General features: G+C 36.0%; 1 protein-coding gene across 4 annotated transcripts in view; it reads left to right on the top strand.

Annotated features, from left to right (window-relative positions):
- Window positions 1-15,298, top strand: part of LOC148944524 (DNA repair protein Rev1-like) — a 196,631-nt gene that overhangs the window by 33,448 nt on the left and 147,885 nt on the right. For all 4 annotated transcript variants that reach the window (XR_016142865.1, XM_089100410.1, XM_089100408.1 and 1 more), the window contains exons 7-9: window positions 3,924-4,035; window positions 8,371-8,489; window positions 10,885-11,096. Coding sequence is in view for 3 of the 4 variants with exons in the window: in XM_089100410.1 (XP_088956536.1) it covers window positions 3,924-4,035; window positions 8,371-8,489; window positions 10,885-11,096 (443 nt within the window). In the remaining variant the exon portion in view is untranslated. The remainder of the gene's footprint in view (window positions 1-3,923; window positions 4,036-8,370; window positions 8,490-10,884; window positions 11,097-15,298) is intronic.

The raw sequence follows: 15,298 nt of genomic DNA on the forward strand, positions 1-15,298 counted from the left end.
TGGAAGTTCTTTGTATTGATAGACCCGAAAGAATTCGTAGCCAAGCTTCACTCCTTCCTTAAAAATTTGAGAGTGAGAATAAGAGTCTTCGAATCCGAGTTTTACGGACAGAGATGAGCCAAGTCTCTTTGCATCTTTTATGCCATTTTGAATAGAGAGTATATCAGTGTCCACACCGGTTGGTACACCTCGTATTATTCCAAAAATACGCTTAGAAAGACTTTAGTAGCAGTACCAGTCATTTTTTCATGCATAGAAGCACAAAAACCCTCACTAGCTGATTTCTCAATGTTTATGTACAATTTCTCTTTGACGGGCTTGACCCTGCGTACTAATTCATGACCGTTGACCTTATCCATAACTGTTTTCCGTTTCAGGGGATCAGAAAGGTCAGTGGGTATATTCGAAACAATTATGGTTGCATGGGTATCAGCAGTTGAAACAGGTAGGGGGAGTTTTGGATATTCAAGCCGGTAGTTATCGAGGGCTGAAGACATACCAACGACAGTCTGATGCAGCTGATTGATTTTGACAAATAGTGAAGAATAAGCAGTTGCCGGAAGGCATGGTACCTCGGTGGGAAGCTTAATCACAAAAGTTGGCACAGAGTCGCCACTCCTATTTCTAGCTATTTGGAGTGAAATAATGTCGCTAAAGTGGCTTGAAATAGCATTAGAGCCCTTTCTAGCCGGGCAGTCCTCTTTGGGGGCACACATCTCCCAAAATTTAGCTTTTGCATCCTTCACTTCATTTATATCAGCAAAAAAGTCTATTTTATATTTCTTAATAATGTCATTATCAACACCATTCAATAGATTACTTTGCACATAGTTTAGTATTGGCGAATAAGCCAGTTCTTCCATTACATATTTAATGATAGATTTTACTCTGCAGTACAATTCAATTAATCCTGTTAAAGTAAGCTTAGGTCAAGAACTCACTTGAAATAAATTATGACCTCACAGAAATGAATGCAGACAGGCAATACTATCCAACTCAAGCTAGATGTCACCTCACTGAACTCTGATTTGAAACTCTATTCAGAGTTTCAATTCTTATATTCGTTCTGTATTCGTATAGAAATAATGACTTTGGATTTGACATACGAATAATAGTAATATGGTTAGACAAAAGAGCCTATAAACAGCAAATGTACAAAGTATGTACATTTTGTTATCCGATGTCTGGATAATCATGTCTTGTGTGGTATCGCCTAACGTATAAAAACGAGATTCGTACCATAATAACCGAAAATTCAAAAACGCGCTTTCGAAATATATTAGAATATTTATATGAGAAAAATTGAGAATAAATTTTATGTCAAATGTTATGTTCTATGTCGAACCTAAAAGTAAAAACTAATGACGGAAACAGCTTTGTGGGAGTTTGAGAAAAAAAGCTTAAAAATTGCTGATAGATGACTCGTTTGAAAGCTAATGGTTTCATTTACGCACTTTTTATAAGGCTGTTTTAAAAGCACTAAAACAAATACAATTTTTCACAAAAGCTGGATTTTTTTATGGCCTTTCCGAATTATGTCTGTAATATAGTAAATTACGTTACAAGTAAAGACACTGGTTGGGTGTAAAAGGTTGGAGCTGCTCTGGTGCTGTGAGATGGTTTGGGGTGTCCGCTCTGTCATAAATTCCTTTCTTCGTCCCTATTCCGAATGGGAAATCCTGCTTGTATGGCCTCATAGTGGACCTTTCACGAGTTTTCCTAACCAAAACTGTGACTGATAACAGTGCTGCAGGGTGGCCTTGAGAGTGCCGCCCCAGAGGAAATTGTAGGCTAGTAAACGACGCAGTATTTCCGACGGGTTCTGATGGATGGATAATTCTTATGGGTTTGGTTGGACTTTTTGGGCTGAAAAACCTTTTCTTAGCAAAGTTATCTATTGTTGGCATGAATATATAATGAGTTGGAGGTAATAGGCTTGGAATTGTCTATGCAAGATTTTGACTCTTGTTGATAGAAGAGCATTGTCAAGTGAGGAAAACCATATTGTGACCAAGATGGGCCCAGAATTGCACAAAGCCTCCATTCAACTGGAAGTCCCAGAGACCTCTCGCTGTCTGGTTCTAAGCGTTTCGTGTAGACTTGAGAAGATATGTAACTTCTGCACTGGTTCTGGGACCATTGCTTTTCCCGATGCCCTAATAATTTCAATGATTTAAAGATTATGAAGACTGCAACTTGGAATGTTACAACTTTAAAAAACGACTGTCTCGTCGACATTATGACTGACAAATTCAGACGCTTCAAACTGGACTTATTAGGAGTTTCAGAAACTCACAACCCAAGGGGTAGGAAGCATGAAATTAGGTGATATAGAATTTATTTACTCAGGTCGGAAAGATGGGGTGCATAGGCAGGGAGTAGGGCTCAAGATGAATAAGGAAGCCACTAAGTCTTGTTTAAGTTGGGAAGGTATTAGTAATAGAATGCTAGTCGTTCATTTATGACTAAAAAGTACAGGGTATCAGTCATAGTAGTATATGCCCATATAGAACCGACTGACGGATATAGTAGTGAGTCAGATGAATTTTACTTACAGTTACAGGAGGTATTAGACGTATGGTAGAAATGTGGTATTTTTATTCGGGGATTTTAATGCCCAGGTCGGTAGAAATAGGGATAGATGGTATCCTGGCCTTGGTAAATTTGGTGTAGGAAGAGAACACAGTAATAATTACAGACTGCTGTAATTTTGTAGGTATTACAATCTAGTTATTACCAATCCTGTATTTGGTATTAAAATCACCCATAAATTAATGTGGTATTCACATGATGTTAAGACAGTTAACCTTATTGATTATGCTATTATAAACCAAAGACTGGCACGATCGATACTAGGGTATATAGGAACGCTACTATTTATGTTAAAAGTTAAGATCACCATCTAGTAGTTTCTGAGGTTAGTTTAAAACGGAAATTCAGGAAGGGTAACTACCTTCCGGGAAGTCTTGGCGTTGGTAGACTCCAGGAAGAGAATTTGAGAGAAAATTTCTAGGAACAGTTGAATACTAAACTGTAGAGTTTAAAACTTGACAATGTAGAAGAAAAATGAAAAAGTTTTAGGAAAATAGTTTGGGAGGTCGTTGATGGTGTCTTAAGAAAGAAAGTTAGAAACTCTGTTATGAAAATTAGTGAAAATGCTTTGGACGTGAAGATTTATTTTGTAAGAAAGAATTAGTGATAGTATTAAAGGATTAAAAAATAATAAGGCCCCAGGTGCTGATAGTGGGGTAAAGATAAATTAGTTTTTTAAATGTGGTGGTTGTGACGTTAGAGATAAGTTACTGAAGATTATGAATGTGACTTTCAAAAAAGGGGAAGTACCTAGCCATTTTAGGAAAATTCTAATTAAACCCCTCTATTAGAAAGATGATAAGAGTGAGTGTCGTAATTATAGACGCATTAGCCTAGTTTCTGTAGGAAGAAATTACTTAGTATGATGATACTGTTTGACTTAGAGATGCTTTAGATAAAGTTTTAAAAGAAGGGAGTAGTGTGGTTTAAGGAAGGGTAGAGGATGCGTCGACCAAATTTTCACTCTTACTTTAATAGTTAAGAAGTGACTGAGTCATCATTGTATGGTATGCCAGATAAATACATTAAAATGATTAGTGCCATGTGCGAGAATAACACTGCTGCGGCTAATGTAGAAAATGAGGCTTGTAGATCGAGAGTCAAAAATGGCTGCGTTCTATCCCCATTTATATGGATCATTTTGATGGACTTTGTCCTAAGAAGCACAGCAAAGGCAGTGAGAGAACACCGAATCAATCGTGGAAGCAAAACTCTCCTAGACTTAGTGCTTCAAAAAGGGGAATTCACCTTGCAATAGCATTTTAAAGTTACAAACAGTATATGAAATCCCTGATATTAGGGCTTATGCTGTTTTGTTTTTTATATTTTAGTTTTGTCGATGAGAATGAATCAAAGAAGTTCCTTCATGATCTTTCTGAAGAAGTCTCTAAAAGGATGGTTGAAGCAAAAGTTACTGGAAGAAAAATAACTTTGCAAGTTCTCGTAAGTTGGGCTAATTTAAATATTATCAGCATTGCAATTATCTTGCTTTTGCACCTATTGAATGCACCTATTGAAATTGATTTTTTTTTATTAACCTGCACGTAAACAGAAATACAAATATTTAAACAAAATTAAAAAAACGCATTTTTCTGCAAATGTGCGGAAAAGTAAAAATTGTCTTTTCTTGCTGCCTGGGAAAATTAAAATTTTCAAAGATAAAAATGAAAGCTTGGGAAACCATAAGATTTTTATAGTCATTTAACTACCTTTACGACACTGTATCCATTTGTTTGAACATACCACATCGCATGAATATCAGAAAGTGGTAACGAGTTTCTATGTCATGACTGCCCCACGCCTTCATTTCCATTCCTAAAATAAAGAAAATTCTTGAATAATTGGAAATAAATTTCTTTACTTTTCAGCTTATTTGAGCCTTAAGCATTCGGTAAATCCCATGGGCGCCCATAACCTGAATTTTAGAGGGAGGGGCTTACCTGGTCTAGGCACTTCCAATGCTGTATAATAGAAACCTCAAAATAAAATATAAAAATATAAGGCAGCGTCCTTTAGCCAGGGGGGCTGGTGCCCCCTGCCCCCCTTTACAGTTAAATTTGTTTATTGTGGATGTACTCTGTAATAATTCGCTGTCTGTACACTCTTAATCTTTCGCAATCGTGATTCGTCACGTGCCGGTTGCCGTAAGCTATTCTGGCAAGGAATGCTGTGTTTTCTGATGAAAAACAGTTTTCCTGATGGAAGTAAATAATGAAATTGAAGCTTGAAATGACCAAAAATTGTTGCTTCTCAGTCTACGTAGCATATCTGTAAAACTAGCACAAATAAGCTGATTCCTGATAATTCCCATTGTTTCTAGAATAACGCAAAACCAGCGCTTCATTGGAAACACAAAACTTACGCAAAAAAACATGATGTTGTTCAAGGGGGATAAAAGTCCATAAGTAGCTAGCACTAAAGGTTAATATTTAGGGCTCTAAATAGTGTTTCTTCAGCCATGATATTTATAACTTTTAGCTTACAGTTTTAACGTTTTTGAAAAATCAAGGAAAAAAGAGGTATTATTTTAGTAACTGCAAAGCTATTAAGCAAAATTTGAAAATGACAGACTGATTAAAAAGACAATTCATTGTTCTTATTAGCCGTATAACCTGCAGTTAGTAATATAAAATTTGAAACTCTGGAACTTTAGATTTATCTACGAAGTAATCATCAAAGCCGATTGGATGGTACACTGAGCTTGTAATACTGTGTCCTCCGGGATGCCACTAGAAATTCCCAAGTCCTGGCAAAGGTCAGTGGCGTGGTTTTACAAGTCCAGCCACATCAGCCTAAGCTTCGATCTAGTTGGCTCTACCTCACCACACATTAATTAGTTAATTAATTTATTTTAAAAGCAAAAGCCATTCAGTGTATTGTGCTCATTTTGCGGAAGTTGTACCAAATTAAGGGAATTCAAGTCCATGTAAGAACGCCATAAAACGCTTTGTTTTTCTACTGTCAAAAATGCCCAAGAGCGCTTTATGTTTCTCCAGTACTTAAATTATATATTGTTTCAAGTTTTCGGTAATTGCACCGTTAGCCCTATAGGAAATTATCACCTCTCAGTTTATCTGAGTTAATTTTATAGAGATACAAGCTGCATAGTGAAAAGCAATGATATTTTGATCATTTTAACGATCAACTTTGTTCTTTCCTTCCACCAGAAAAGGCTTTACTATTTAAGTGTTCATTTTTGTCAAAAAAAAAAGAATTAAAAAAAATTCGAAAGAAAAGTTTTCAAAGAAAACTAAAGAGTCTTGTTAAATCTTAAGACAAGTAGAAATTAGTTCTTGTAATAATTCTAGCTTTAATGACCTGAAATTACTATCAATAAATAAATTAAACCCAACACAAATAGTGATTGCAATAAGTAATTCCTTAAACATATTATTTGAAAAAAACTACGTTTTCTAAAGAGTTAAAGAGGCGGGGTCACAAGTTCGAACCTTAAAACGTACAGGGATTAGGCGGTACAGGTGGGGGGCTGCCCCCCCCCCCCCCCAAATCCCCCGCTTTTGCAGCCTCTTTTGTTAAGGTTTTTTAAGTCCTGTAGCCTGCAATCAGTTGGTCGTACCAACACGAATGAAACTGTTTCAATGGCATTTTTTTTAGATCTTCAGAAAATTTGGCAATGACAATTCAGTCTGTTAGTTATAACTACAAACTTGTCTCTCTGCCAAGTATAGTTATGTATTCGGTGTGATTATGTATGATGGAAAAACAGATGAACCTGAACCTACCTGAAACTAAACTGCTTGTTTATGCTGAGCCCTTCTTCTGTTCCCTGTTTTTTCTGTTAAAAATTGTTAAGTTCATCACATTATAGCTTGTTATCGGTTAGGGAAAAATCTCCTGTAAAAAATCCAGCAAACAGGCTCAGTACTGTTTCTAATCAAAGAGATGCAATAGGATGTTCTTACGGTAAAAAATTCAAGCAGACTCCGTTCGTGTTGCAAAGCATTTCTTTGCAAGGGAAAAAGCGGGGGTTGAGGGGGGCGGCAGACCCCCAAAATAAAAATCTTAACTAAAGAGGCTGCAAAAGCGGGGGGTTTTGGGGGTGGCAGCCCCCCAACTGTACCTCCGAATCCCTGTACGTTTTAATGTTCGAACTTGTGACTCAGCCTCTTTAAATCTTTAGAAATCGTAGTTTTTTTCAAGTAATTTCTGCACGTTTTTGTACAGTTTATTACTTATTATTGCTTGACTAACAGTTGGCTGATCGCGTCAGGAGTTATAGTTGGTGGGCTGCCGCCCCCGCCCCAAACCTCCTGCTTTTGAAGATTCTTGTGTTAAGGCTTTTAATTCCTGAATACTCAAATCAAATGCACAGTAAGATTTTCTTTTTTCAACTTTTCTTCGATCATGCGGGTATACGGCTTGTTATCAAAGCAGTGGAGACTTACCTGTAAGCTGAAGGCCGACTGTGATATTCTTCTGGAGACGCCTGTTGAGCCTAAGGATTTAATAGATTGGATTTAAAAAAGAAACTGAGTTTCTTTTTTAAACTTTAAATTTAAGAGATACTACTTTAAATTCAATATATAAAAAATTTACTCTGACGGGGAATCGAACCCGGGTCTTCCGCATGACAGACAGGAATAGTGACCACTGTACCATCAGAGACTCTTGTTTAGTTATTGTTATTGGGTCGGCAACAGAAAAAACCCAACGGTTTTTTTTGTAAAAGTCTCTGCAATCTATTTTCGACGCAAGCAAATACAAAGTAAGATTTTCGACAAAAATAACTTCTGGGAAAGAGCTGGAATTTTTGGAAGCTTGCAGTCGGTCTTGTCAGGTTAAGAGGACTATTTTGATCTAATTCAATAATGAAATACTGTGCTTTCAGGAATTACAAAAATTAACATGGGCTCTCTTATGGGGAAACGAGGTTTTTCGTAAATGTGAATTCAGAGGATAATTTTTTCGGTCTGAAAATATAAAAAGGCCCTAACAGGTCGAATTCCGCTTCGAATGAGTCCTCATTCACCCGGATCCGTTGCCAACTGTGGCCTGTAGGCGTGGCTGATAAAAAAAAAAAAAAAATTGATGAACATTAAGTGGCTATATTTGGTTTTTGGAAAACAGGTTTTTGGAAAGCTCCCAGGCTCTAGGAAAGCTTATCCTCTAAATTTCAGCCCGATCGGACAACGTTAAAGGGGGACTATGGTGGGAGGGTCGAAACTTCCGGCCCACTTTCCCCAATGAAGATAAAGTCGGAGGGGGGTGAAATTTTGCATGTTTCTTAGTTTTAGCTTAGGCTACAAAATGCGATCCCCGCCGTCTCTCTGCGACCACTAGGACCGGATATCGCTTAACAATGTGGTGGGTCGCCTCTTTAAAGAGGGACAAGTGTGCCTCCTTGATAGATGATAATAAAAACGATTAGAAAAAAAAAATCAAAACAAAATTAAAACGAACAGTAATTATTACAAAAAGACTTAGTGTTACGTTTTTCTGCCCCCTAAACCTTCTAAAGGATGTTGTGCCATTTATGCTTTATTGAATTAAGGAAATAGAATCACGATAGCAATTAATATAACTGGAAAGAAATAATAAAAATAACTTGAATGTTTAATGTTTTATGATTTTAACTCGTAGAAATCTCAGAAATACAAGATTATACTAAAAATACTTTTTCATTTTTCATTGTCATAAATATGATAATATAATTGTAAAAAAAATTTTTGAAGTATGTTTGGTGTTGAGTAAAGTGCGAATGACACAATAGCCATTAATTTTTTTTAGCCCTGTAGTTGTCACCCTATTGCTTTTTAGTCTCGAGCCAAGGGTGCCCCCATAGAAGCTGCCAAGTTCATGGGTCATGGAGTTTGTGATGCATATTCTAAGTCAGCCAGTCTGAGTCATCCTATTTCAGAAACTTCTCTCATTGAAAGGTAAGAAAAAGCCTACCTTAATAATCTAAACTTGAGAGAGACTTATAAAAGTGAAGTAAACTGAGCACAGTGAGAAACCTATAGCGTTTGAATATCATGGCTCTTAGTAAAGAATGAACCTTAGCCAATAGTAACCGAAAATTTAAAAAAGGCGTCTAAAACACCGACAAGTGATGAAAAACTGCCATTTGAACCTGGTTCAGGAACGGTATCTATTATTTTGATTACTCTTAATGATAAAAATTCGTTGTGAAAACAAATTTATTGGGAATTCGAAGAATAGCCTGAAACCCTAAAAAAATGCTGTCGGATCGAAACCATTTTTTTTTTTTTGTGGAATGGAACCAGTACTTTGAATGAAGAGGAAGAAAAGACAGAATAGTTGAAGAAGGTAATTCTCCGTACGACCAAGTTAAGAAAGAACAGATGAAGAAAATGATTACTTCTTGGCAGCAGATAGGATAGAAATGCCTACCTGTGTCTACTGTAATGTGTGACATGACACTGCAGAAAATAGATAAGGTAAGATAAGATATTTATTTCAAAAAATGACTATCACAAGCCCCGAAGGGTGGAATTCGCATTTCGGGTTCATATAATAAAAAAAACATAGAAATAGCACAACAACTAAGAAACTGGCTAAACAATGCCAAAGACAACAATATCAGAAAGGCAAAGCCATTCATTAGTCTAAAAAACAAAAAGTCTCAAATGTTATAAAGTTAAAAAGGCACAAACTAAAACAAAACAAAAAAAAATAGTGTTAAAAAGGTTTAAAAGAGACTATATAAAAAGGGGAGGGAACGGAAGAACCAAACGGACACAAGCATGGGTATCACCAGTACAAAAAAAACAACAACAAACTAGTGGTTTATTTGATCAGTAATGAAGGGGACAAAGGTTTTTTAATATCTGGAGGTTAAACAAAAACTTAGAAGCTATAATGTAGAAAAGGAAGTAGCTATACAGTTTGAATAGTATATATATTAAAAAAAGCTTTTCAAAAGCTTTCTCCTTTCTAGACATTAATATAAAAAGCGCTGAAGCAGCCAGAGACAACAAATATAAAATGAAGAATAAAGTCAAACTTGAACCAAAATTATTCGGTTCAATGAACCGAACACAACAGAAATTATGAGCCGAAATTACCCGAAATTATCACAACAGAAATTATCCTCTACAGAAATTATCACCAATAAGAGTAAGCCTACTGCCCCCAAACCTTCAAAGGCCAGAGCATCATTAGCGCTTTTGTAAAAACGATTTTTATTGTAGTGCATTTTTGTTTGTCATAATATCAAGATCGACGCAACAAAAAATAATCCCCAACACTAATTGTTTGAAGCAAAACCTTGACAAGCATGGACCTTCACAGCCTCCTTGTAACAACAAACTCATTGCAATTCTTCGAACTTGAAAAATTAATTCAGTTAATCAAGACTTCAAAACATTTTGATTGTAGCACGGTCCGTCAAATCTAATTTTTTAGAGATTGATGCTGAATAATTCTGTACTTTTGCAATGCCACATTTTGAAGAAGACAATGTTGCATTGGTAATGGGACTGATTGATTTTCAAAATGACCTTTCCTCAAAATCACTTGGTTCAAGTAATAAAATAACTTGCCTTTTGTTCCTAAGAAAAATATTCAATTTTTGTTCAGGTTACTTTACGAGTGAAGGCAATGTTCAGCTCAACGTATCTCTGCGAGATTTAGTTTTCCAGTATGAAATGCATTGAAAACAGGTACAAGAAACAGTTGACTGACGAGCATAACATTAATGTTATGCACGGATGAGCATAGCATTAAATATATTGTCGATAACAAAAAAGTCCCACGCCTCACATTGAACAGGGTTTTTCTTTTTCAAATATTTTATTAACTTGTAAACGGGTAACCAGAAATATATACTTGAAGGCAATAAACAAGTGTCTAATTTAAACAAAACAGATATTATTATTCCACGTATTATTATTTATGAATTTTTTACTTTGTTGGGTACACTAAGGCTTATGACCTGTATAGTTGCTCAGCCGCTTAAAATTTTGGCGAAAGTTGGACTAACCTTTACCCCCGGCAGTTATGCATGCTTGAAGTTTGAATATCAACTTTACTTCAATCATGAAGAGTAATTCTGTTTCATAAGAGTATATTGCCAAAAGAAAACGAGGCTCTGAAAAATGGCAACAGAAAATGAAAAACAATAGACAAAACAAATGTATCATCCATTTCCATTGAATTCGTCCTTCTCTTCACCTTCTTTTCATTCATGTTTACGAATATCGGTCGTTCTTCAGATTGAGGGAAAGATTGCATACCCCAAATGTCTTCACCAGCCATGCTTTAAAATAAATTTTGTTGTTTCCTCTTTGTCTAATATTTGATTTTTTATAGTGAGGTCGTGAAGCTCCTAAAGCAACTCAAAATCCCGGCAGTTGAGCTAAGAGGCCTTGGAATACACATTAGTAAACTTGAAACTGGTCAACAAAGCACTGGCCTACGTAGCAAGAGCTCCGTTCTCCCTTTTCTCAGTAAGACAACAAAAGAGATAAAAACTGTTGGAAGCACCTCTTTCGTAACCATGGACTCCTTAAATGAAAACCAGGGTAAGATTTACTTACTTATATTGAAGGAGTATAAAAGATAAGTAAATAAAGTTACAAGAACCCTCCAACGAGAAAGCAGAAACTTACTAGGCCTAAAAAAACTGCACAATATGTAGCAAATAAAAAAACGAGAAATAGCAAATAAAATAACGAGAAATATTTAGCAAATAAAATAACGAGAAATATGTAGCAAATAAAATAACGAGAAATAAGTAGCAAATAAAATAACGAGAAATATGTAGCAAATAAAATAACGAGAAATATGTAGCAAATAAAATAAAGAGAAATATGTAGCAAATAAATAACGAGAAATAAGTAGCAAATAGAATAACGAGAAATAACTAAAGTCTCAAGTTTTTTAAATTCTGCAAAAGAGGGAAAAGGTTTTGGAGAGAGAATAGTTTCATATTTACGGTAAGTTAAATATTTTATTCTTACCTATTTCTTTAGCTGTTTTAAGTCCTTCATCTTGAAAGAGAAGAAAAAATATATTTTTGCATGGTTAGCACTGATATGTCTCCTTTCCCCTCCCCCCCCCCCCCATGGTTGACCGTGTTGAACCAGTGATTGTACAATAAAAGATAATGTATTTTAACGGGACTAAATTGCTAATGCCCTGTTTAAGTCGCAAAAGATTTGGCGCCACAGCGAAGTGCCGTTTCCTGTAATTATTTGTGACCAAGCCATAACTTTAGCCCAAATACCGCCAATATGCCAGCAAGTGAAACTGTTTAGATAGCCAGTCCCATTCCAACTCAACTCCATACAGCTTTACCCCAATTTGACTCAGCTCTGGTGCAACTAAAGTATTGCAAAAACTATATCCTCACTTTCATGGAACTCAGGGTGCTAGAAATCCCTCGGAAATCCCCCGCCCTTGTGGAAAATCCCCCGTGGAAACCCCCCTAAAGTTGTCCCTTGGAAATTACCATACGTACACACCAACTAATTTTAAGGTTGGTTACTTTGTCAAATTAAGCAAAAAAAAACTTTCCACAAAAATAAGTTTTTCAAAGAAAAGTAATGTGCATTGTCAATTTAATATACATATGCTGATATTTATTCCCTAAAATCTTAATTAATTTTTGATTTCTTAAAGTTACAAAAGTGAAAACATTTCAAAGAATTGTTTTCAGTAAAGCGCCAATGACGCAGTAGGTTTTAGGCTTCTGCAGTGAGGCGATACCCAAACTCTTGTTTGTAGTTATTTTTATTCGATTCAAACTGGATTTGCATATTCTTTTTAAGTTTCACTCGTTTTAAGATAAATTCATTCATTTACATTAATATATATTGTATGTTTGTTCGCATTGATTGTTTATTTAATTTCTGTTCGTTTTAAGTGTTATTTATGCTTCAATAGGAAAATATTTGTTTTTGTTTTAAGCTATATTTTCATGTTCAATCGAAGCATTACTCACTCTAAGATCTATTTTTTCATTTATATTGTTTCCTGTTGTATGTTTTTTTGCTATGATTGTTTATTTAATTTCTGTTCGTTTTGGGTTTCTTTTATTCTTTAGTAGTAATTTCTGGTCGTTTTCAGTTTGAACTTTAAAAGGTATTTGTAAATCCTGAGCTTAATTTTGAAATTGGATTTACATTTCCTTTAAAAACTTATTTTTGGAAAGTTTTTTTTAATTAATTTTTTTTAGTTTTTGATTGCAAAAAATCTCAAGTTTTTATGGCATGGGGGGGGGGGGGGTACTTACTGTCCGATTATTCTTTACTTTAAAAAACGTATATAGAACTTTCAATTTGAATCGAATGAGGCGTTTTTCAAAGTCTATACGATTACCTCTTTGATAAAAACATTATATATGAACAATAGACAGCTTGCATAACTTGTGTAAAGCGATTGACAACAATGAATGGATTGAAAAAATAGCTCCAATAAGGGGGTTTAGACCATTTCACTTGCTGACACAAAGGGATCACGACTGTTTGGAATTGACCTTAATAGGATTTTGTGTGCCAAAGCAATTTTGCATCTATCACAGAGTATGTATTTTAACCTTATAATTGGATAATTATAATTGATTTCCTATGCGTTCATTCCGTAAAAAACCCCTTCCCATAGGTCATAAACCCCCGTTAATAATTTATGCCTCAGGGTCTAACTTAAAAAGCCTCCCCCCGGGCACGGAGGGGCTGTGGCGACACCGGAGTTTTTTGTTATCAGAAATTTGAACTATTTTAACAAAATGTCTATCTCAAAATTTTATCTGATGCATTTAGGGCTTGGAGGAGGGGGGCTAGTTACCCTCCAATCTCTTTTGACTCTTAAAAAGTGAACAAAAACTTTCAATTTTCAGTCAAATGATTTGTCAATTCTCTGTCCTGTTTTCCTCAAAAGACATCTTTATATAACACTGTAATTGTTTTGCCTTAGGAATATTTTGTACAAAATAGCTATTCCAAATCTGATCTGGTCCATTTGAAGAAAAAAAGTTGTAAGGGGGGGGGGGCCCTCTTTAAAATTTTGACTCTTAAAAATTTACATGATAACTAGTCGAATGAGCTGTTTTTTGAAATGAGGAGTTCTTAGAAGAAGGCCCAATAGTTTTGGCTGTGCAAAACCTTCCATTTGGTGGCCCTGTTTTTACTGATCTTATTGCGAAACTAAAAACAATACAACATCGAAACCTTATTGCCTTTATGGCAATAAGGAAATCCTTTTATATGGAGGCAAAATCTACAAACAGAAAAAATTCTTTTAGTATCTAGAAAGAATTATATAATCATTGCAGTATATAAACCTATCCTCCAATTTGCACTGCAAATGGGAGGATATTAGGGGGTCAGGTTTAATGCTAAGGGCTGGATGGGTGGGGCTGGCTGTGCATAACAAAATGAGGAGTTTTTAGAAAAAGACCCTATAGATACATTAAAGTCTTAAGGCCTTTATGACCTTTGGTTTTCTATTGTCAAAGACGTAATAACACATAACATTAATTAAAAAAAAAAACTAAAATAGCTTTGCAAAAGAGGTAACAAGTCGCTATCATTATGTAGATCGATCCTCATATTTGTGCACACAATCGGTGGAGGGGGTCATGTTCAGTCCAAAGGGGTGGGTGGTCGGGACTGGCTGTGCAAAGCTTTCTACCTGGTGGTCCTGTTTTCACTGATATTATGCTGAACGAAATGGCTATCTCCCCCTTGTGCTGGGTGGTGTTTGGGGGAATGATTCGCGTGGAGGAGGGGAGCTAGTTGCCCTCCAATCACTTTCGACTATTAAAAAGGGCACTATCCCTTTGAATTTCCAATCGAATGAGCCTTTTTTGAAGTTTCTATAACAACGCCTTCTATAAAAACCTTATAAGCCCCCAGGGCATAACTTAAAACACATTTTCTATCTGGAAATCAACTACGCTGACCAAAATGGCTATCTCAAAATTTTGATTTGATGTTTTTGGGGAAATGATGGGCGTGGGGGGGGGGGGGGCTAGTTGCCCTCCAATCACTTCCGACTATTAAAAGGGCACTAGCCCTTTGAATTTCCAATCGAATGAGCCTTTTTTGAAGTTTCTATGACAACGCCTTCTATAAAAAATCTTATATGCCCCCAGGGCATAACTTAAAACCCTTGCCCTGAGGGTTGTGGGGGAGTGTCCTCATTAAAAATATGTTTTCTATATGAAAATCAACTACGCTGAACAAAATGGCTATCTCAAAATTTTGATTGGATGTGTTTGGGGGAATGATGGGTGTGGGGTGGCTACTTCCCCTCCAATTACTTTCGACTATTAAAAAGGGCAGTATCCCTTTGAACTTCCAATCGAATGAGCCTTTTTGAAGTTTCTACGACAACGCCTTCTATAAAAACCTTATATGCTCCCAGGACATATCTTAAAACCCTTGCCCTGAAGGTTCTGGGGGAGTTTCCTCCTCAAAAACATATTTTCTATATGGAAATCAACTACGGTGAACAAAATGGCTCTCTCAAAATTTTGATTGGATGGGTTTGGGGACATTATGGGCGTGGGGAGGGGGGGGGCTAGTTGCACTCCAACTACTTTCAACTATTAAAAAGGGCACAAGCCCTTTAATTTCCAATTGAATGAGCCTGTTTTGAAGTTTCTACGGCAACGCTTTCTATAAAAACCATATATGTCCCCAGGGCATAACATAAAACCCTTGCCCCGAGGGTTGTGGGGGAGTGTCCTCCTCAAAAATATATTTTCTATCTGGAAATCAAC

Source organism: Artemia sp. Qi Xiang Cuo, chromosome 14 (genome assembly GCF_049724085.1).
Source record: "Artemia sp. Qi Xiang Cuo chromosome 14, ASM4972408v1, whole genome shotgun sequence".
NCBI classification, from domain to species: Eukaryota; Metazoa; Arthropoda; class Branchiopoda; order Anostraca; family Artemiidae; genus Artemia; species Artemia sp. Qi Xiang Cuo.